The 23531-nt window shown below is 53.6% G+C and overlaps 1 protein-coding gene across 2 annotated transcripts; it reads left to right on the top strand.

Moving 5' to 3' along the window:
- The first annotated feature begins 4594 nt into the window (after positions 1 to 4594).
- Positions 4595 to 22912, top strand: PRDM8 (PR/SET domain 8). 2 transcript variants are annotated; one of them, XM_074992021.1, is made up of 7 exons: positions 4595 to 4644; positions 5353 to 5437; positions 6077 to 6229; positions 16019 to 16112; positions 18917 to 19137; positions 19834 to 20065; positions 20605 to 22912. In XM_074992021.1, exons 3-7 carry the CDS (start codon positions 6215 to 6217, stop codon positions 21939 to 21941), a joined length of 1899 nt encoding a protein of 632 aa, XP_074848122.1. In that variant the 5' UTR covers positions 4595 to 4644; positions 5353 to 5437; positions 6077 to 6214; the 3' UTR covers positions 21942 to 22912. The 2 variants fall into 2 exon arrangements, with proteins under 2 accessions (XP_074848122.1, XP_074848123.1); XM_074992022.1 differs by lacking the exons at positions 4595 to 4644; positions 5353 to 5437; positions 6077 to 6229; positions 16019 to 16112 and adding an exon at positions 17189 to 17345.
- Positions 22913 to 23531: the final 619 nt, after the last annotated feature.

Raw genomic sequence — 23531 nt, 5'->3', positions numbered from 1 at the left:
TTGTAGGACATACTAATTTTTAATGGCTGTTGACCTTTTGAAAGTTTCTGCATTAATAGCCCTTGAGACCGTCTCTATTCACAGAACAGGAAGATCCCTGTATGTCAGTCACATCCTTTGCCCCAGATGCCTACTTATCCCCATCTCCATCCCATGCAACTGATAGGCACTAGATATGAGACGCCCACTTTTTCCTTGACCTCTACTTCCAGAATGCAAACAGAGGTTCTATTGTTCTCACTGACAACATCAAGGTCAATACCTCAGCAGGATTCCAAGAAAGGGTTGGACAGACATATGGATACCAGGAACATTGTTACATTAATTAGCAAGGAATTTTTTTAAAAAAATCGTGACGGATATTATAACCCTCTTCTGCTTCAGGGCATAAGACAACCATAAACTGGTGGATATAAGAAAGGAACTTTCTCTATGTTATTCTGGAATTCCCGATTAAAGGAGTTCTTGTACCATTCTCTGAAGTAGCTGGTGATGGCCACTGTTGGAGACAGGATGCTAGACTGGATGGATCTGTAGTCTGACCTGCTCTTTTCCCCAATTTTTTTATTTCCAGGAGGATTTGTAAGGTCTCTTAGGTTTGGTCCTCAAATAACTTTTGGATGGAGTGGTCAGGAGGTTTCACCAGCAAAACATCTTCCTTTAGTGCCACTTGGCTTTTATTTCCAACCTATGAAGAACCATCCTGTAAGCAAGAAAGAGTATTCATCTTTGTCCAAACCCAATCCGGGAGGACTGGAGACAGGAAGCCATTCACCTTACCTCCCATATCTGTGTCATTTGCTGCAACTAGAAGGAATATATGTGAGTGATCAAGGGACCTGGTTCAAAACCCACTAAGGTCAATGGGAAGACACATACTGATATCAATGAGTTTTAGGTTTCTGAAAGAACAGAAGAACAGGGAGCCTCCAGTAGTAAAGTGGACAACAGCCCATGTTCAGCTGTCTGAAACATGGCAGTTACAATACAAACAAAAAAGTTTTTTTAAAACAAGTAAATACTTTTATTTAATATGATTCCAGTAGATCTAGCCACATGGACTGTGTCCTGCAGAGATAACTTAGTGTGACAACTGTGTTGTAATGAAGTGTGTAAACAGCTAGATTATTTTACTGAATTCTTTATCCTTAAACCGCAGGAACAACAAGCAGTACACACAGGGAAACATGCTGGATACCAGTGATAGAACTGGAGGCATGACAAGGAGATATCAGTATGTCTGAGATAGTCACAGTTACTTTGGGACTCTCTCTGCAGGGGACAGACTTCAGGATTATTATAAGCGTTGCCTAACATGAAACTATCTACTAACATATTTGCACTGGGACACTGAAGAGTATTAACCCTTTCCTTCTCTGACTATGCACTATAGGAGTAGGTCCTATAACAGCCTTATGACAATGTGATTTTTTTTTCCTAGGGCTTGATCGAAAGCTCTTTGAAGTCAGTGGAAAGATTTCAGTTGGCTTTGAGGGGTTTGGATCTGGCTTTGACAACAGAGTAATTGCTTTTATAAATTTCTATGTAATTTAGCACATGCTGCATTACTACACAACTCTTAGCAACTTTGTCTCCTTCTCTGAACATCTTGTGTGTGCAGCCTCACTTCCATCTCTAACATCTATATCCATTGTTCCCTATATTTCTAGTGCCAGTGTGGAAAGAAGCCATCCTTGAACTGGCTTTGCCTTTGGACTGGCTGAAGCATGTGGATTTGCTGGAGCAGGTTCAGCGAAGGGCAACAAAAATGATTAAGGGTCTGGAGCACAAGACCTATGAGGAGAGGCTGAGAGATCTGGGCTTGTTTAGTTTACAGAAGAGAAGACTTAGAGGTGATTTAATAGCAGCCTTCAACTTCCTGAAGGAGAGCTCTAAAAGGGAGGGTGAGAAACTATTCTCAGTGGTGTCAGATGGTCACAAGTTGAAGAGAGAAAGGTGTAGGTTAGATGTTAGGAAAAACTACTTCACCAAGCGGGTGGGGAAGCACTGGAATGCATTGCCTAGAGAGGTGGTGGATTCTCCATCCCTTGAGGTTTTTAAGTCCTGGCTGGACAGGCCCTGGCTGGGATGACTTAGTGGGGGTTGATTCTGCTTGAAGCAGGGGGCTGGACTAGATGACCTCCTGAGGTCCCTTCCAGCCCTGTGATTCTGTGCAGCAGACTGGCACTGGGCATTACTGTCGGGGCTTTGGCATGCTATTTTGTGGAAAACTTTGGCTGATGAATGTCATCCACTCCCAGCAGGTGTCCCACTAAGAGTTATTCTTTCACCTAACACAGTGAGGCTGGACTGAGTACTGCCTGGGGGAACCCGGGAACCAGTGACCCCCTTTAGCATGAAATGAAACCTAGCTCACATTTCTGCAGGAGGCACGAAATTGAGCTGTGGAGGGCAGTAAAGTGGTGTCTTCCCCTTCCCACATTTCAAATCCGTGATTCAATCATTGTGGAGTCAATTTCACTCCTTTGCCAAGGGAGAAGTCTTATTTTTTTCTTGGATCCTCTCATGCTAAATCCAGCTTGTTCTTCAAGCCTTGAGCACTGTAACGGCTCTGCTTAGTTACCGCCTCAAGGGGTGGGTCTCCACTTTAAGTCTAAGCTGAAGAAAATTTGCAAAGGACTAGACTGATCAAGGAAATTTCCAATAAAGCGCTGGAAGCCAAGTATGCTGCGGCCAGGCGCCAAGGCAAAGAGTCATCCCTGTGGCCGTCTTCTCTTCTTCTTTCCTCTTCTGCCCTCCATCGAAAATCCGGAACATTTACCCTGAGGAGGAAGAGTGCGTTGTACCGCAGAGGCTAGGTTTGCTCCCAGACGCTTTGACTGTTGGGGGCTGTGTGTGTGTGTGTGTGTGTGTGTGTGTGTGTGTGTGTGTGTGAGAAATGGGGGCAGACTTTGTGTGTGTGTGTGTGTTGTATGTGTGTGCTACTGGTAGGAGGAAGACGAGAAATAACAGGAGCAGACCGTGTGTGTTGCTTTGTGTGTGTTAGTGGTAGGGGGAGGAGGGGGTGATGAGAAATAACAGGGGCAGGCTGTGTGTGTTTTATGCTGTTGTGTGTGTGTGTGTTGCTGGAAGGGCGCAGAGGGGAAGAAGATGAGAAATAACAGGGAGACAGAAGAGGGAACTGAAAAGCACCAGCTTCAAACTTTTCCTGCCGCCCCCTGTCCCGCCGGCAGTGCGAGCCTGTTTTGCCTCGCCGGCAGACACCTCCGGCTCTTCCAGGGAGAGAAACGAGAGTCCCAGGCGAGACTGCCCCCTCCGCGGCCAGCAGGATTCGCCTCCCGCTCACACCATACAGGGGGACCCGGGCTTGTTTCTGCTCCCCATCCCGAGCGCTTTGTCCGCCGCTGCCCAGAGCGATCCCCTCTCCGCGGCTCCTGCCCAGCAGCGCCTGCCCCTCCTCCCGCGCGGACCAGGTGGCTCCGGAGGGACGGCGGCGAGGTAAGCGGGCGGGGACGCCGCAGCCATCCGCAGAGGAAGGCGTTTCCCCGGCTCCGGAGGCCGGTCCCGGAGCCCCGGTTGAAGAGCTCCCGGCTCGCTGGGCCGGCGGCGTGGGCAGAGAGGGCGCTTTCCCCGCGGCTTCCCAGCGTCCCGAGAGGAACTGGGGGCCTGGCTCCCCCTGCAGCACCAGGCTGGATCTCCTGTGCTGCACGCCCCGCCCGCCCGCGCTTTCCTTCCAGCTCTCCGGCTGTCTCCTCCCCCCGCTGTATCCCGCCCGCTTCCTTTAGGCATTAGCCACCAGACAACCCTCCGGCCCCGGCAGGGGGACGGGTCGGATGACCCAATCAGCAAAGCCCCCCCCGGCCCCTTCTGTCTTCTCGTAACGGGGAGGGACTTCCCAGCACAATGGGGCTGAGGGCCCCGACCACCGCTCCCCTTTGCAGCGGGACGCAGCCCGTTTCAGCCGAGCCTGTCCGTTCAGACGAGGCCGGTACTGCGTACCTGCGGGTGGGGGAGCGGGGGAATGAAGTTACAGGTGACTTCCTCTGAAGCCGGGCTTAGGTTGGCTGTTGTTACTGGGTGGAGCTGAACCATTCCCAAAGGCAGAGAGGTTTGGAGGGCAATGATCCTCTGCTAAAAATCATTACCATGTCCTAATCTGCGTGTGTGTGTCACTGGTCGGGGGAAGAGGAGAAATAACTGGGGCAGACAGTGTATGTGTGTTGTGTTGTGTGTTTGCTCCTGGTAGGAGGAGAAGGGGAGCATGAGAAATAACAGGGGCAGACAGTGTAGGTGTGTTGTGTTGTATGTGTGTTACTGGGAGAAGGAGAAGGGGAAGATGAGAAATACCTAAGCCTTGGCCGAGAACCCTCCTAGGGCAAGGCACGTGGGCCGACGTAGGCACAGTCACAAGAGTCACCCTCCAAATTCAGTACTCCCAAAGAAGTGGTCTCTCCCATTTAAAGTGCCCTCTCCCCTTTCCTTCCCCAGCCCACTGTTTGCATGCGACTCTTGGCAGCCCCTACGTGAATTAAAAGGGAAAGCGAGGCGGATCAGAGCAGACCTTCTTTTCTCGCGTTGTTATTCCCTGGATTCCCACTCCCCTGATGGGCCTCGCCTCTAGAGAAGAACTCTTTCCACGCACAGCTTTTCCCCAAGTCTCAGATCCAGTGCAAAGCAAGTTCAGTAAGTGCAACGCCCCCCACCAAAAAAAAACCCACTCTCCCGTAAATATTAATCAAAATGGATAGTAAATGCAAAATATGTCCCCTTGACATATCTGCAGCTTAATCCTGGGAGTAATTCTGAAAAACAGCATTATACAATGCCTCTATTAATCCCTTACACGAGCAAATGCCATTTCTGACCTACTACGTTTTATGTCACTGGGATCTTTGCGGGCTGAGTTTAGCCTCGTTAGGTTCAGCGGCAACCTGGGGGGGACGGGACACGATGAGAAACCATTAACCTAATGTGATGTGTCTTTCAACCAAATGCGCTGTTAGGGAATCAAATCATCATTAACCCTATAATTACCTGGGCTGGTGGATGTGTGCTGGGGAGGGGGCAGCTGAAGCTCGTGGCAGGCTTGTTTTTATTTCACGGCTCATTTTCAAAGCCAAGGGACCCATTTCGGAGCTTGACATGGGCTTTGGCTAGCTGGCTGCTATACTGGGGTATTCTGTAGGTGAAACGTACTATTCGTGTAAGCCCAGTGAGCTGGGATATGCCCAACCCGGGGCTGGTGAGCTCCTTACTTGAAACGTCTTCATTGTGTAATTAAATTAATCCCCCCTCCCCTCACACGCCCCCTTTCCTAGAGCTTTATTCAACCCCGTCTTCCCTTCACTCATAATTGTAATATGCACCATTGCCTCTGATTTGCTTAATTAGGCACCAAGGAAGACCTCAGAGGGAGCAGATGGAGCAGCCTAGCGTCCGGAACCCTTCCAGAAGTGATGGAGACCCATGCTGAAGGGTACGAGGGGTTAGGGATAGCTCCGTGGTTCAAGCATTGGCCTGCTAAACCCGGGGTTCTGAGCGCAGTCATTGAAGGGGCCATTTAGGGATCTGGGGCAAATAATTAAAAAAAATCTGTCAGGGATGGTGATAGGTCCTGCGGTGAGTGTGAGGGACTGGAATCAATGTCCTCCGAAGGTCTCTTCCGTTCTATGAGATAGATATATCCCCATAAACCACGTGGTCCCCCTTCATTGTTGCCATCAGATTAATGCTCCAGATCCTGATTCAACATCCTTTAAAACTCCTCAGCCCATGAGCAAGTTTAAAGCCGGTTTTCCCCAGCAGGAGTTAGGACGGTGGAGGGGGACAAGCCACTTTGGGAGGCGGGGGAGAAATCCTGAAAAATGTCTTGGCTCCATTAAATCCTCCAGGTCTACAGAAGCCTCCCGCAGGACATTCCGCCGTCTTCCTGGCTGTCCCTCCCCCTCTGGAGGTTTCAATTGGAAACCAATTACAGGGTTCTATAAATCTGTTAGCTCCCCTTTCATGGGGGCCCTCTGATGCATGGGCTATTGCCCTTTCCATGCCTCTTCCTTGTTTTGTCCTACGATTGTTGGATCAATATAATGCTGCCTTTCTTTCTCGGTCTCTATAGATACAGATATACAAGGAAAACTAAAGGTTTCCACTGCTATTCACGGCCTCCTCATTTGTCCCGGAGCCCTAACACTGGTGCCTTTTCTTTCCCGGCTGCTTTCCCCTGTTTCTGGAGCAGCAGTTATGGTAGAAGCAGATGGCTACTGATTGGGTGAGCTCTGTGGCTTTAATACTGAATACTTTATGGAAAAGGACTTTAGCATGCTTGGTTGGGCAGAGGCACAACAGGGGGAGATTTATGACTGGCGAAAATAAATCTTTTTTCCTCTCCCCCCTACACCTTTTTTTCTTCCAAAGCTTAGCCAACTTCAGGAATTCTCACTCACTCAAAAGCTGCACCAGCTTTGGGAGGGAGGGGAAGTTAATTGCAAGCAAGTTGCGGTGTCAAAATGTAGGATCAAAATAAGCCCCCCATTCAAACTGAGCTCCTAGCAGGGCTGGGGTGCCAGCCTGTAGATTACGGAGCTATAAATCCATGCTGGGAGATTCTGAGGGTGGCATCCTGCAGAATGCAGAGCAGCCACCAGGTTTTGCTCAACGAGATGTTTGGGTCAGGCTGCTGGTGGCCTCCCCTGCTTGGCTTTTGGGCCAAGCTACACCATGGATGAGATTTTCAAAATGACTCAGCATTGTCTTTACTCTACTGAATGGGGGCTTGACTGTCATCCTCCAGAGGAGAAAAGTTAGGTTAAAACCTAGTGCTTCTGACCAGCACAGATCTGTCACCGTTCTGAGTACAGGTAACTAAGCATTTATATCCTCAAACCATGACTCCATTTATTTTAATCTAATCTAATCTATGGGTTTTTTTCTGTTTGAATACACTCACCACTTCTGTTGAAATACTGACAATATTACCTGCTTTCCCAAATTGTGCAAAAGACAGTCAAGGAATGGGCTTGGTAAAGATCCCATCTATATTGCGTACTCTTAACAATGATTGGAGGTAATGTAACCAAGGCCCTCAAAGTCATTGTATTTGTAGGGCAGATGGACCTTTAGACAAAGTAAGATTTTGCATGGAGTGTGTCCTGAGAGGCATTTCCTCTTCAGTTCCACTCCCATTGTGGAGACATTGCCCATATCAAATTAAACATTCTTGTCTTGCATTTTGAAAGCAATTAGCAAACCGGTGATTTTTTTTTTCACATTTCTCAAACTGTCCTTAGCATTTCTACCAGGTAAACATTGTAGGAACAGATTTTCAGAACAGACTAGTGACTTTGGATTACTGAAATGCTGGTAGCCATTTTTGACACATCTTGACACATCATAACTTGATTTTCAGAAGGCAGATGCTCAGCATTTGCGGAAAATTCAAACCCTTGGAAACCCAAAATCATTAATGACTTTTGAAAAAATCTCAGTCTTTATATTTTCCCTGATTGTTTTAAGATGAGTTAATAAATGTTTGGTAAATGCATTTTCTGGTCATGTCTCAACTATTTCTTGACTGCTTTGGTGACTGTGCATTTTTGAAGCTCTAATTAGTTACAGAGCCTTTGCTAAGCTTTTCTCATGTCTGAAGCATGCTGGAAACATTCCACAGGAAGTTCAAAATGCAGTGGAGTGCTGGAGAAATAGCAGAGAGGAAAGGAGAAGGTGACCATGGCAGTTTTCTGTAAACTAAAATAGGGCTTTCACAAATCTTTATAAGGTATCTGAGATGCCTTAGGTTTTTGTTGCTGGGACAGAGATTGTTTTATCTTTGTGGGAGTGAGTTATAGCAAAAGTAACAAGCAGTCCTGTAGTATGTTAAAGACTAACACATTTATTAGTTCATGAGCTTTTATGGGTCAGACCCACTTCTTCATCTTCTTCTATCATCTGAAGAAGAGGGTCTCACCCATGAAAGCTCATGATCTAATAAATGTGTTAGTCTTTAAGGTGCTACAGGACTGCGTATTATTTGGGAAACTGCAGGCTTACACAGCTACCCCTTATAGCAAAAGTGTGAGTCTGTGGAGAGTGGGCTTTAAAATGGTTTTTCAAAAAGGAAATGTGGGATATCCTTTCCCAAAGATCATGGACATCTGTGGCCGAATGGGGGTTCAGAGGGGAAAGGAGAATATAAAAGGAAGGGGAATCTGGGACTCGTCTTCGAGGTGAGGTGAGAAAATGGTGAGGAGCCTTTGTAGAGGGACTTATCCTTCAGCAAGGCACCACACTCTCAAAAAACATTGGAGAAACCACTTGACACTTTTCCATAACTGTGTGGAACTGGCCAGTAAGTGTTATTTGAAATAATTCCTCTGCATACATGTTGGTGAATTTCCTAGCAATATACTGGGGGATATTTAAATAGTCACTCGCAATCTTTCTCTAAGGCCCAGGAGATGCATGTCTCTTTGTACCTGGCAAATATGTTGAGGAATCTGAGGTATTTGGTCTCAAGTAATTTTCTTCCCTTTTGTGGGCTGACCTGCCTTGTAGTCTGTACCTGAGATACTTACTGCAACTGTATGCATATGCTGGCCACCTTTGTGAAAGACTGGTCCCCCTTTGTGGGATACCAGCTGTGCCCCAAAGACCACTTCCCTGTCCATAATCCAAGCCACCCTTAGCAATGTACTTATCAACACACTCTTCACTTCTCTGTGGGACACCTACAGCTCTCAGACATGCCTACCACTCCCACGACACAGAGACACATGTGCTACTGTTGGATAGATTTGAAAGAGTTGGGATTACACTGTAATGAGGATTTTGATGGACTGCTTTCTCTGCCTCATTTTTAAAAGAGCTGGACAATGAAACATGTTTGCTTACCCAGTACTTAACTAAGACAGGTATTTTAGAATGAAATGCCTGAGGCAGAACTCAGACTAGATGGATCTGATGCTAATGGAGTTAGGGGACACTTCCAGAAGAAGTGGAACATGTAAGATCTGTTTCCTCTGTTACAGGGGGAGGTGATTCTAAACTCCAAGTGTCCTTTTGAACTTTTAGTTGCTCCTGGGTTTCTCAAGTAGCACCAACAGGCTGAAAAATTGTTTCCCAGTAGCATCCCTGAGGTTGTGACCAAGTTCGCTTATCTGTGTCTATGGTACCTTCAAATTAGGTGTTGCTGCAATTTCTTCTTCATGGAGGTTTCCTCAAGCAGTGTTCAGAAACTTAAACTGCGGCAGAATGCAGCAGTCCATTTACTTAGCGGAGTGTGACATATAGATCACATTACACCTATGTTCCATAGGCTGCCCTGCCAGCCAATTTGCTTTTTGGATTCACTTCACTTGGTTTTACTTTATAAAGCCTTATGCTGTTTGTGTCCTGGTTATTTTAGAAATTGCCTAGTTCCTAAACTGTTGCAGTATTTGCAGTCAGCTGTGGTACCCTCCTAGAGGTCGCCAGGTTTCAATGAGAGGGGGTTGAGGCAGGACATAAACGAGTGGCAGGGTCTTGGATTCTAGATCTTCCTTCCTGTGTACTTCCAGGAAAGCCTGAAAAGCTTTTGTCCCCCTCCAGGCCTAGCATAAGTAAATGGGGTGGTTTAGATTAGTTTCTCTTCTAGGGTTAGACATTTTAGGTGACTGCTGCTGGTGGTTATTTTTATTTCATTAGTTTAGGTTGTTATAAAAATGCATATACATGACTTATGGGTACATATATTGTAAAGGGGCAAATAGATACATCCTCAGGCCTCAATTGTTCTCATTTATGACTTATGAAGGGAATCAGAAGCATCTTTGACAATCAGCCTACTCATTCAATAGAGGGAGCAGAGACCTTGGCCAGGCAGCATCCTGTTTCTTGATGTTTTTCCTTCTCCCTGAAATATGGATGGAGAAGGGACGGCCTTTCAGGACCAGGTCTGGAAGATATTATGGTCTAGCTCTACTGGGCGTGGAAGAATAAATGGATGAGATTCGATAGTCCATCTTATGTTGTAGGTCAGCATCAGTGATCATCATGAGCCCTTCTGACTTTAATTAATGTATGGAGAAAGCTTTTTCCACTACAGTGCCATATGCAGTCATTTGATGTGATTCTAATGACTCTGAAAAAAGCACTGTTTGATATGGAAAAGGGTGGATTAGCCTGTGTATCTAGCTACCTTGCCTATCACATTCATCCCCATGGTAACTTTACAGCTAAGAAAAATCTTTAATTGAGTGTGACTCTTTAAAGGATAAGCAATTTTTAGGTGGGCAAACCATATTATAAAAATTAGTCCTTTTCATTTTACATAGACTTAATTTTCCTGCTCTGCTTCTACGATGGCAGAGCAAAAACATAGTGAAATGCCTTAATTCCTCTTACGGCCTATTTCAACTTCTTTTTTTCCTCCTATCAGTAAGATCAGACCCCTTTATTATTCTGTTAATTACTGTACATGTGTGTGTGTGTGGGCTGGGGTGGGGTGGTATTTATGTGTATGCGTAAACACATTTCCCATACCAGTCTGTGATATCATATTCAGTACAACTGAATGCATGTGGCAATTAGCTGATAACAATGTGCCCATTTCAGCAATCTAATGCCCTGTGGCTGTTCTTTTGCTCCCACTTGTATTACTTAGCAAATCAGTCCCATTTAGTTCCACTTCATGGGCCAGTTGTAGTTTGACTTTGTTATTAAATATGTGATCCAGTGTCCTCAGGATTCAGGACCACAAGCAGGATCAAAAGCCTCACTGGGTTGTCTGGATACTGTCCTTGTTAGAATCTTTCAGGGGTTTCCTAGAGTAGAGTTTCACAGAGTAAGTGTGCCAGATAGAACTTTCCGAGTGTTAAAAACCCAGAATATTAGTTTCCATTTGGATTTGGCTTTGCTTCAGCCTGTCACTAAGTGGCTCGGACAGGGAATCGCAAATATAGGGAACAGCACATGATGTGACAAAAGGAAAGAGACAGCTTGCCCAGCAAAGGTTCTGAGAAGTGGTTGCGGTGATAATTACAGTAACAACTGAGATGGAATCTGTTTTGGAACTATTTCCTGCCTCCTTAAAAGCTGGGGTCCATCCATAAGTGGTGTAGTCAATCAGTCATTAGGATGGGAAATATTACACGAATGCCAACTAGTTGATTAGGAACTGAGATTACAAAAATCCCATAAAAACCTGAATGTCAGTGAATCAGAATAGGGGGCTGGCTATTTGACACTGGCTATTGTTAAAAAAAGTCCTCTTTCTTGTAAATAGGACATTTTTTACACTGTGTGAAAAACAGTCACTACTGTCAACAAAAAAGAGTCCTCTTGTGAATGGGACATTTTTTCAAGAGGTGTGAAAAATAATCACCACTGTAAAACTGTAATAAAAGTCTTCTTTCTTGTGACTGTTACATTTTTCACGTGGTGTGAAAAATCATCACTACTGTAAGAAAAGTTCCCTTTTTTGCGAATGGCAAGTTTTTCACGTGGTGTGAAAAAAAGCCACCTGTCTGATCACCTAGCTGAAAAAGGCAACCTTGAGTGCAAGCTCCAGGCTTCCCATTATAGCAAAAATAGGCTGATTTCTAAGCACACCATTGGGTCAGGGATGTTCTCCACGCTGGGTTTGAATGGCATATATTTGCCCACCATGGATTCCCACCTTCGTGGCCTCTCGCACAAACTCTAATCATTCCCTTGGCTGAATTCTCCCCGGCTCAGGCTGAGTGTGAATGCCTCCCTGGTCCTGTAGTGCCCCTATTCCTGGAGACAGAATGGTGACAGGGAAAGAGCCCTGTACCCTTTCCAGCAGACTGCTCCTCTTCTCTTGCTGCTACTCACCAACTAACTCAACTGACCAAGCATTCCTTTACCTATCTTTGTGCTACGGTAACAGAACACACACACACACACACACACACACACACACACACACACACACACACACACACACACACACACACACACAGAGTCGATCTAGTCTGGCTCTGTGGGTGTGTGTCTTTCTGTGGGTGTGTGTCTTTGTCGGTGGCTTAGACCCAAGGTGACAACACAAGCCCTGCTGGTAGTACACTGAAGTAGGACAGAGTCTCATGGAGACGGGTCTTTTCGATCAGTCCGTGAAACTGACCAGAGTGCTGCACTTTTCAGCTATCCAGTCAGCACCACCCCTGCCTTGACTCGTCATTCGCACGTTCGCGAGGGAATTAACACTCCACAGCCAACTGAAACAGGCCCGCTCCTTAGTTTGGACAACCCCAAAATGACCCACACAGGCGTGTGAGTAGCCCCCAGCGCCCCCCCCCCCGCCCCAACATACCCGGGGACGAGAGTGTCTGTGCAGTAGAACCACATCATTACATGTAAACGTGCACTTTCTTGTCAGGGGTTGAATGTGCATCTGTCTCATCTTGGCTGGAGCAAGACCGTGTTGCTTGTGGGTGCGGGTTTCAGCTCGCCTCGGTTGTATTTCTGAGGACTCTTGTTCCTGTCTGATTCCCTGTCACCTGGGGGGGGGGCGCTTTCCTTATCCCTGGACTCCGAAGACCCCGTTCAAGAATCCGATCATCTTCACAATGAACCCACATTAATTTCCACGCCGCACAGCCGGACGCCAACACCCCCTTTTATTTCATTCCTTAGATCTTTGAGCGGGACTAGGGAAAACTCAGGGGTTACTTGTCTGACCAGTGTTGCTTAATGGTTAAAACCGCGTCCTGGGAGACACTAGACTTACGGGTTGTGCTTTTTCTCTTCTGCCGTTGTTATTGCCTTGCCGGGTGACAGGTGATCATAGAAGCGGAGAATCCTAGGGCTGGCAGGGACCTCAGGAGGTCATCTAGTCCGGCCCCCGGCTTCAAGCAGGATCAACCCCCACTAAGTCATCCCAGCCAGGACCTTGTCCAGCCGGGACTTAAAAACCTCTAGGGATGCAGAATCCACCACCTCTCTTAGTAACGCATTCCAGTGCTTCGCCACCCTCCTGGTTGCTCCGGACCCCTGGAGGTTGATCACCTGGTTGCTGGTGCTGTTGCTCCGTGACTCAGTTTCCCCCTTGTCAAATGGGGATCACCACCACCTACCTACCTGCCTTTCTAAGGCCCGGAAAAAGTCAGGCGGTGAACTCTGCAAGCGTGAGAAGTTTATCAGTGACCGGACGGCGGGATCAGCCCCAGTTACTTGACTCATGGATGTTGCTGGAGGCCACGGCCAAAGGAGGGCTGGTTTCCACTGGGATAACCCGAAGCCGTTCTCGCCGCAGTGGCTGGGTGCCTGGCAGGGGAAGGCGCTGCGGTTAAGCTCTTACGCTTTCTTAGCCAAACATTTTATCCTCACCTGCAATAGCTTTAGGGCTTCTGCTTCCGCCACACGGCCCCACAGCGGGCCCTTCGGGGGGAGGGAGGTGCCGGGGTCAAGAGGCCTGCGTTTGCCTGCTGTGTGCAGGGGGTCTGGGCTGCCTCAGGACCCACACTGGAGCAGAACGGCGCTCAGACGTGCAACTTCAGGGCCCGATCCTCCCCTTTTACTCACGCGAGTAAGCCCGACTCACGCTAGCGCCGTTGCGCTGCGTACTCCCTCTGCCTTGCAAAGGGGTTGCGTCTCGGTGTTCTGAGTGGCTCAGTTTCCCCGGGTCATTTCCCCGCGAAAACAACGATCATCAGCTACTGACCCAGCGTACGCAGCACAGCCTGGACGTCTGAGGGTATCTCCTTGGTGGCTGGTCCTGAACGGTCCCCAGATCACCAGCCTGTTGAGCCACCCCTGTGCGTGGGCTCCCTTTGCACACGTACCCGTCTGCAGGAGAAGCTGTGCAGCTTTATAGCTTTACAACCCGCCTTTTGCTTTGACCTGTGCTAGCATCCCCGGGTTTTCCAGCGCCTGGGTGTATGCAACGTGGCTTTTCCACTGTGGCAACAGATGAGCACACCAGCTCTGGTCTGGAGCCTTGTCAGAGCCGGCCCTGGCCTGAGCAGGGATCACCTCCCACCCACCCAGGCGACCACACTAGAGCTGGGCCGTTTGAATGCTGCCAAAAGGAGACCCTTTGGAGACGTCCCTGGCTGTGCAAATCGAAACCCAGGGGATTTCGCCTCCACCCCAGCTTATCCGCCCTGACCCGCAGCATCCTTGTGCTTTGGGACCATTCTTCTCCTTCCACTTCTGCACGTGGAAGATACAGCCCAATTCCACTTCCTTCAGTCCCGGGGATCACCCGAGTGAGTAGGGTGAGTAAGACAGATTCTCCCTGCTAGGGCCGATCCATTTCACTCTTCCTCCAACCCTTCCCAAGAAGCTTCTCCGGGCAGCCTTGCTGGTTTTACACCTCCAAGAAAAAGCCCGGCGGAGACGAAAACGCATTTCGACTTTTGCTCTCAGGACGAGCTTAGTTCTCATTGCCAAAGTGGGAAATCAACTGTCTATAAGGCCCGAGGGGAGAGCTGCTAACGGAGGCGTTGGCGTAGGTTTTTCCTGGTGGGCTGTTTCGTTTGGGACACTGGGTTTCACCTTCCTTACAAAAAGCAGAGGCGTGGTCCTGTTAGTCTGTATCTTCAAAACCCGCAAGAAGTCCTGCGGCACCTTATAGACTAACAGAAACTTTTGCCCACGAAAGCTTCTGCTCCAAAATTTCTGTTAGTCTATAAGGTGCCGCAGGACTTCTTGTCTCTCAAAGAGCGCGTCCCTTCCCAGGCCTGTTACATTGTATGCTAATGAGTCTTCACAGCGTGGGGGGGGGGGGGGGGGGGGTGTGATTGCTGCAGTCCCTGGTTTGACTTCCTCAGAGAGGTGTTGCAGGAAACAAGCCGGGAACGCTCCGGCGTTGCGAGTGAATAGAACGGGAAATTCACCTGCTGCGCTTCAATCACCCTTCAGCTGCGCCCTCCGCGAGGGCGCGCGGCGGCAGAGGCGGGTGAGCCTCTTTCTCCCGGTTCTCTTGGGCCCGATCCTGCTTCCACTCAGCTCAACGGGGAGGTGGCTTTTGACTTCAGTTGGCGCAGGATCGGACCCCCCAAGCGTGCTGGCTCCCTCAGCTTAATAATCTTCCATCTAGCGGGTCTAGAAAAGAGGTTTCAAAGTGCAGCTTCCTTCAGTGGTACTATTTCCTGGGCGAATGTGCCAAAAAAATGCACAACCCTAAAGGCACCGGAGATGGGTTTGGTTGGTTTTTTCAGGCACAGGCTTTGCTTTAGTACCACCGCCCCTTTAATGGTTTAATTGGAGACCCAAGCTGTGTATGAAACGATCGTTGCGTGAGGCTGAGAGGAAGCGGGTGTCCGGGATTCCCTTTGGTAACGGCTTTCGAGGCTGGATCGGGACCCACAAATATCTCTCACGCCTTTTTAGTACCAGCGAACTGCAGCCACGGATCAAAACGAAGCAAATTTCATATTAGTTTGTATATGGGGGGGCTTAAAATTCGCCAGAACAACGTGCAGGGTTTCTATTACTGACGGCCTTTTGGGCAGTTTATATCCCCGAGCGAGCAGAGCCGCATTTGAACCCCAGGAAGGGCTCTCTGGAGCAGGAATGAATCTCGCAGTCGGGTTTGCTCCCCGATTTTTAAGGTCAAGCGCAGGAGACAAAGGGGTTTTGCGGAACGGATCAGCTAAGTGTGGAGGGCGCATTGGAGGCAGCCTTTAATCCTAATGCAAGAAGAAAGCGTAATTATGGGGAGGGGGGAATTTGAAAGCCAAATATTATCCCAGTTCCTGATTGCAAACCGCTTCCCTCTGTAGGGTCCCTCGGGTGCGCTCTGGCCAGTGCAAAGAGGTTTGGCGCATGGGGCGTGAGGAGGGTTTAGGGGTCTCCCTTCCCTCGCACTCTTTTGTGTTGGGGGGGAACTAACCCAGCCCAGAGGTCGGTGCCCCTCGGCAGAGGAGAGGCAGCGAGATACCATCCCAGCCGGGTGGTTACAGCGTTTGGAGAACGCCCCCCCCCCGGGACGCTCCCCGCACATCTGGCCGAGGCGCAGGAGCGCCGAGCGGGTTGTCCAGCGGGGAGCTGCGGGCAGGGAGCCAGAGGGGGATAAACCAGCGTGTGCTAAGCTGTTTCATTTCATCCCGTCCCGCAGGGGCTTTCGCACCTCCGCGGCGCTGGCCAGCGGCCCTCGGTTTCTCGTCGCGGGACAAAGCCACGGGGACAGAGCCGAGCCCCAGCGCGGAGAGGTGAGTGGCACCGCGGGGCGCTGTCCCGGCAGGTCCCCTTCCCGAGGGATGGCAGCTTCTGGCAAGTCACCAGAGCAAACCGCCCCCGCCCTGCTGGCCCCCCGGGACTGTCTCAATGCCACCCCCTACGGCTCACCGCCAGGGACGCCGCGCGTTTACAGCCGGGCTCCGGGAGAACGGCCCAGGGGAGCCCCGCTGGAGGCCCGGGAGTGCCAGGCCCGCCCGCGGTGGGGCGAGAGGTCCTTTGGGTTCCTCAAATCGGACAACCCGACAGCAACCGGCCGGGGCACTGGCCGTGACCCTGGAGCCCGCGCCAGGCCAACCCCGCCCCGGCTTGGCCGGGGAGGAGCCGTTCCCAAGGCCGGGGTCCTGGATTTGTTGCTCCCCCGGTGCGCAGGTGGGGGATGTTCCGCGCGGGGCCGGAGACCAGCGCCCGGGAAGGGAGCCGGGCTGGCTGAAGAGGAGGAGGAGGAGGCGCAGAGCCGGGCCGGGGGTACCATCCATTGCAGCGAGACGCTCGCCGGGAGCTCCGGCCGCCTTCGGAGCCAGCAAACGGGCTGTGCGCCCCCGGCAGCCTGGCCCTTGGGGCCGGGATCAAACGAGCGCTGCCGCTAGCCGCTAGGCGAGCTGCGCCCACCCCGCGCTTACGGCTGCGCTCCGGCCTCCGGGCGTGCCGAGGAAGGGGGTTAAAGCCGCTGCCCCTTCAGCCACGCAAGGCTGGCGGCTGGTGCCCCCCCTGCCCGGAGCGCAGCGCAGCGCAAGGGCGCAACGCCCCTGCGCCGAGACATCCTCGGTGCCCCGAAGCCCCAGCTCAGCGGAAGAGGCCGGGTGGACGTCCAGCCCCCGCCTCCGGCTCCCAGGCCCCAGCCAGCCCCGTCAGAGGCTGCCCCCCAACGCCCGGGCCGCTGGGATCCCGCAGGAGCTGGCGGAGGGGAGAGGCCGGCAAGCGCCGCGGCGAGGGAAGGGTTAAAGGGAGGGGCCGCGGGCTGTCACGCGTCATTGGGCAGATTATGTGCCGCAAACAAAAAGTGTGCGGCCGTGCGCCAGGCAGCCACTGCATCGGCTCCGGCCGCGCGGCTCCGCGCACGCAGGACGGCGGCCCTCCCGTCTCGCCCGGCCATGGAGCTACACTGACCCGGCGGGCGCCGGCGTGGGGGGGACACGCGGAGCCGCGGGGCTTTGGCCGCTCTCGGCTTCTCTCGCGCGTGGGGTTCCGCTCCGAGCGGCTTCCCGGTAAGTCAGCGCCCCCAGCGCCTTCCCCGGGCCGGCCCCATACAAAGGAGCCGAGGGGCGAGGGGCGGCGCAGAGCCGAACAATGCCTGGAGGGGGCTTTGCTTCGGCCCGGCGCGGGTGGGGAGAGCCGGCGGCTCCCCGGGTTGCTCTCTGCCGGGAGGGGGGCAAGGGAGGAGGACGTCAGGCGGGGAGCGCTGTGGTCCCCGGGGGGGGGGTGCGGCTCTCCTTGCTGGGGGACCCGAGTCCCGGTCGCCAGTATTGTTACCGGGCACCGTATTGCCTTCCTCCTGGCGCGCTGCGAGCTCCGCCGTGCAAAGCTGCTGGGGAGAGGGGCTTGCCCCGAAATCAACCCCCCAGCTCGGGGGGACGGGCGGGGGAGACCATCGGAGAACCGCAGGGGAACGAGCGGAGGCTGAGAAATCGGGGGTGCCGCTTAAAACACCCGGCAAGCCGTGGGGTACCGGGTGCGCCTCCGGATGCAGTGAAGCGGAGCTGGGCGTGGGAGACAAACGGGACAGCGACCGGGGCTGGCCGGCTTGGAAGGGCCCGGCTCCCACGCGCGGGGAAAGCAGTCTTCGGGCTGCAGCGCTGAATTGGCTGATAAATCACCGGAGGCTAAACAAGCGCCGGTAACAATATTATCCCATAAGCATCCGTTTGCAAGAAATAATTAGGGCCCGCTATTTCCTGCTGGCTCGTTCCGCCAAGAAGTTACTCGGCTCCAGCGGGGCGCAGCGGTCTGTGGCAATGGGGAGGGGGCGGTGGGGCTTTGGGACAGCCTGCCGCTACCGCGCTTTTAAAGGGGAAAAAGAAAAGTAATAGTATAGCTCGGTGCGGCGTAAAACCAGCAAAATCTAATCACCGCCCGGTAAGACACGCGGGACTGACCGCAGACCGCCCCGCGCCTTGTGCACGCCGCCGAGGCTTGGCTGTGCGTAAAGCAGATGGGAGGCTCGGTGCTCTTCTTGAGAAAGCTCCGCCGAGGAGGATTCAACGCCTCCCCCCCCCAACCTGCGAGACCGCCAAGAACACGGTCGCGGTCCCCTGCAAGACTCTCCCGGCCGGGAGAAGTCAGAGCCCACAAGTCCTCACCCCCATTGTATTCCCAGCCGGGCGCTTTTCCGCCAGGAGAGGGACCGCCCGCAGCCCGAGTCCCCGCGCCCTGGTCCCCCGTCCCGGCGCCCGAGAGCACTGGCCGCCTCTTAGGGCGGGACAAACGCAACCCCGCCGAGCAGCTCTGGCGAGTCCAGCCCGGACTCGGCGATTCCCTTCGTGCAACTCCTCCGAGTTGCTTTAGCTTCGGCGGCAGATTTCCCGCCCCCGCTCCCTTTGGCCGATGCTGAGCCACCTCCGCTGCCCTAACACCTAAACCGCCGCCGCTGCCTCCTTGGCCGCATCCAGGCGCTCAGCCCCGCCTGGGCTCCGGGTGCGATCTCGCCCAGAGAGCTGCTTGCCCCACGCTGCCCGCGTCCCCGCCCGTGTCACGTTCAGCCTCCCCTCTCCCGCCCCGGGCGAAGCCCCTGGAGGACTTACGCACCGCGTCCCCGGCCCCGCGCTCTCTCCGGCTGCAGGGATGGAGGAGTCCGGCGTTCCCCGGGGCCTATGGGACGGAGACGCCAAGGCGGTCCAGCAGTGTTTGACGGATATTTTCACCAGCGTTTACACCACCTGCGACATCCCGGAGAACGCCATCTTCGGCCCCTGCGTGCTGAGCCACACGTCCCTGTACGACAGCATCGCCTTCATCGCGCTCAAGTCCACTGACAAGCGAACCGTCCCTTACATATTCCGGGTAAGGCGCCCGGGCGCGGCGCGCTACGTGCCGGTACCCCCGCGGCGGCAGCAGGAGGCGCTAGCGGCGGGTGGGAGCTCAAGTCCCCAACCCTTTTTCCCCACCCGCGACACGCGCTCCCCCGCGGACTCCCGTTTCGTCGCGCCCCGTGCCGCTGCCGGAGGACAGAGCGGGGCCCGATCCTGCTCGCCTCCCCCACCCCAGGAAGCCTGGCGACTCCGAGGGGACCTCCCCCCGCGGGGAAAGCCGGCAGGCCCGCCCCATCCCGAGCGGCCGCGCACCCAGGCCTCCAGAGCCACTGTCCTTCCAGCGGCGTTTCCCCCCGGCCGGGGGCCCAACTTATACAAACGTCTGAAAGGGTTTGACCGAGCCCGGCTGGTTCTCCCTGTGCAGCTGCTCCCCACGCCCCAGAGAGCAAGGACCGGGCACCGCTTTGAATCCCTCCAGGGTTATTTACAGCAGCCACACAGACGTGGCCTTGGCATCGGGTCTTTGTTAGAAAGTTGGGGGCGGGGGTGCAAACAGGCCGCGGTGGCTTTGTCCTTTACCAGCACAGAGCCATCAGTAGCCGGCCCGCTGTATTCTCCACGTGTGTCTTCTGGCCCCCTTCCCCCGAGCTCTGCTGCGTGTCTCCTTCCTGGCGACCGCTCCGGGCGGGTTGCTCTGCTCTCACCTCTTGCATTTCCTCCCTTCCAGGTGGACACTTCGGCAGCAAACGGCTCCTCGGAAGGCCTAATGTGGCTCCGTCTGGTTCAGTCCGCCAGGGACAAAGAGGAGCAGAACCTAGAAGCCTACATCAAAAATGGACAATTGTTTTATCGGTCCCTTCGCAGGATCGCCAAAGACGAGGAGCTGCTCGTTTGGTACGGGAAAGAACTGACGGAATTACTGTTGCTCTCCACGGCCAGATCCCACAGCAAGATGAGCGGTAGGTGCGGCTTTCGCTCTCCAGGCTGCCTCTCCCCAAGCGCCGCTGGGGAGCGGGGTCGGGTTCCTCTCTGGCTTGGTCAGCGGCAGCCACGTAACGCCAGCGAGCCAGGCGGGGAACACGCGGCCGACGCATTCCCAGAGAGGCGAGGCGGGGACTGAGCCGGGCAGATTAGCCGGACTAACCCGATGGTAATTAGGCAGCGCGGAGCATCGCTCAGGAACATATTGGGAAAGCACGATTAGATTAGGGCCCACAAGCTGTTAGCTGCGCACCGCGGCCGGGGCAGCCAAAAGCGAGGCGGATAAAGGGTCGTTCATTCGTCCCCCGCAGAGCCAGAGGCCCTGCTGATGGGCCGGGGCCCCATCCTGCCAAGCCGGGGCCACACACTAGGGAAAAGCCGGTCGCGACCCCAGAACAGGCTTCATCCAAGGCCGGGCCCCAAAGCCGAGGGGGCGGGGGCGTGCGGCAGGCGGGAGCGGTGACTCACTGCTTGTTGTTGTTGTTGTTGTGTCTACGCGTCTGTCTGCTCGGTGCAGGGGCGCCCCCTTTCCCGTGCCTGGAGTGCAGCCAGCGGTTCCAGTTCGAGTTCCCCTACGCGGCGCACCTGCGCTTCCGCTGCCCCAAGAGGCTGCCCGGCTCGGAGAGCAGCCCCGCCGAGGAGCCGAGAGGCAAGGAGGGCGGCAAGGAGCAGGAGGCCGGCCTGGGGCCCGGGGCCAACAAGTACTGCAAGCCCGGCGGGCCGCTGCACGCGCCCTACGCCAGCCCGCAGGACGGCGGCAAACCCTCCACGGACTTCCACAACCTGGCCCGCGAGCTGGAGAACTCCCGGGGGCCCAGCGCCTCCCCCGGCAGGAGCCCCTCGGAGCTGGGCGGGGAGCTGCCCCGGCACCACCCCGCCGGCGGGGGCAGCAAGGCCAAGCGGAAATACCCGGAGGACCCGAGCGAGGAGCGGGGCCCGGGGGCCGGCAGGGGGCGCTTGGCCGGCGAGCGGCCCCTGCCCTCCTCCCCCAAGGAGGACTTAGTGTGCACCCCGCAGCAGCAGTACCGCCCGGCGGGCAGCTACTTCGGCCTGGAGGAGAGCGGCCGCCTCTTCGGGCCGCCCAGCCCAGAGACGGGCGAGGCCAAGCGCAGCGCCTTCGTGGAGGTGAAGAAAGCCTCCCGCGGGCTGGAAGCCGAGGGCGCCGAGGAGGCGGCGGCGGCTGAGCGCGCCTCGCCGGCGGAGCAGCTGCTGGGCGCCCGGCCCGGGGGGCCGCTGTCGGCGCGGCTGGAGGGGGGCAGCCCGGCGCGGGGCAGCGCCTTCAGCACGGTGCCGCAGCTGGGCGGCAGCAAGGCGGAGGAGCGGAAAAGCGCCTTCTCGCAGCCCGCCCGCTCCTTCCCGCACGTGGCGCCGCTGGGGCTGGCCCAGAAGCTGGGCGGCCTGGGCGAGCCCTGCCCGGAGGGCGCCGCCCGCCTCTACCCGGCCGATCCGCTGGCCGCCAAGCTGCCCGGCGCCGGCGAGCTGAACGGCGGCGGGGCGGCCGGCGGCGGGCTGCCCAAGCAGAGCCCCTTCCTCTACGCCACCGCCTTCTGGCCCAAGAGCTCGGTGGCGGCGGCGGCCGGGCCCCTGCAGCTGCAGCTGCCCTCGGCCCTGACCCTGCTGCCGCCCTCCTTCACCTCGCTGTGCCTGCCCGCCCAGAACTGGTGCGCCAAGTGCAACGCCTCCTTCCGCATGACCTCCGACCTGGTGTACCACATGCGCTCGCACCACAAGAAGGAGTACGCCCTGGAGCCGCTGGTCAAGCGGCGCCGCGAGGAGAAGCTCAAGTGCCCCATCTGCAACGAGTCCTTCCGCGAGCGCCACCACCTCTCCCGGCACATGACCTCCCACAACTGAGTGGCCGGGGGCGGGCGACAGAGCCGCCCGCCCGAGGGCCTACCCGACCTTCTCCGCTGCAGGCGCCCGATTCTCCGCACGGATTTGGGGTGCTTCAGAGGCCGGGCGGCTGAGTTGCTGTCGCTGAGCCCACCCAGCTCTGCTGGGCAGAGAGACCAGCTTCCAACCTCACGCACCTGAGCGCTGCTTCTTCGGGTGTTGTTTTGGAGCAACCCACCTGAGGTGCCAAGGCCGGATCCCCACCTGGCAAAACTTGGCTTAGCTGCATTGTCTTCTGTGAAGCGAGGATAATTTACAAGAGCCGAGGATCCCTCTGCTCGTGGATTTTCAGAAGGCGGGTGCCCAGCGCTGTCTGAAAATCAGCCCTCTTTCAGGAAGCAGCACCCCAAGTTATGAGTCACTTTTGAAAATGTAGGCCCTTGCACATGTTTACCTTGCAAAACACCAGACCAAGCTGGGGAAGGGTTGGATTTTTTTTTCTTTCTTCTGTTTGAATGCACGCATTTTCACTCCCCCCATAAAAATAAAAAATAACTTTAAAAATAATAATAAAGTACATTTTTAAAATGTCATATATTGCAACATATTGATGCATTTGTCATACCTTTCTACTTAAATTATTAAGCACTTATGGTTTAGATGTAATAATTATATGTAAGGGTAAATTTTTATTTTCGATATAAAGTTAAAAAAAGGAAGGAGGGTGTAATGCTTTCTGCATTATTTGATGAGTTTGTGTTCTTAAAAAACAGGTAAAAGGACATGACTCTATTTAAGTTTCCAAGGGGGAAGTGCATGTATCATAAAATGATGATGGACTTCAGTAAAGAATGTCCTCCATTCTGTAAATATCTATCTCCTTTTAATACAAAGTGTAATTTTGTGCCAGTGAAATGAAGTCTGAATAGTTCTGTGTTTCTTTGCTTTCCCTTAAAGAGATTTTATTCAACTTTATAGTTTATCTGGGTATGTTGGATGCTTTGACAATAAATGACTTTATTTTCTTCAAAGCACTCGGATGTTGATACGTCCTTTTGTAGAAAGAGTGGCCTCTCTCTGTCCTGGGTTAAAACGCTAATCCTCTTCTTCATCAACGACAACCAGCGCCTGTTGGTGTCTGATTCCTCTCCCGCTATTTCCTTCCATTTTCCCTGTCCGGTGCGGAGTGGTTTAGCTTCTGTAGACCAGCTCCGCACCAATCTACTGTATCATCTTGAAATGCTAATCCTGTTTAGTATAAAGGAGAAACGCGCCTCCATTAGAAATGATGGACAAGAAAAATCAAGGCTGGGTATATTAAGCTTCCTGGTACAAGTCCCTTGTTTCTGAGCACTGTATAATTAAGAGTGCTTCGCTGCAGCAGCGTTGTACCCCTGCGTGAGGAGACACGCAGCTCCAGAAAGCGACATCTGATTACCATTTTGAAACGTCGTGCTGATGCGTTCGTTGAGCTTCACGTTCAAAGGACAAACCAGTTAGACAAGCATGCCTGCCATTTCGCTGACGCTCAGATGTCAGCTTTCTTTTCGGCAGCGAGGTAATTAGCATCTCCACAACTGGCTGGAGACAGATAATTCATATAACTAGATC

The sequence above is a fragment of the Carettochelys insculpta genome, chromosome 4, assembly GCF_033958435.1.
Source record: "Carettochelys insculpta isolate YL-2023 chromosome 4, ASM3395843v1, whole genome shotgun sequence".
Taxonomy (NCBI): Eukaryota; Metazoa; Chordata; order Testudines; family Carettochelyidae; genus Carettochelys; species Carettochelys insculpta.
Note: the sequence above shows the minus strand (reverse complement) of the source record. Positions and strands in the feature narration are given on the sequence as shown.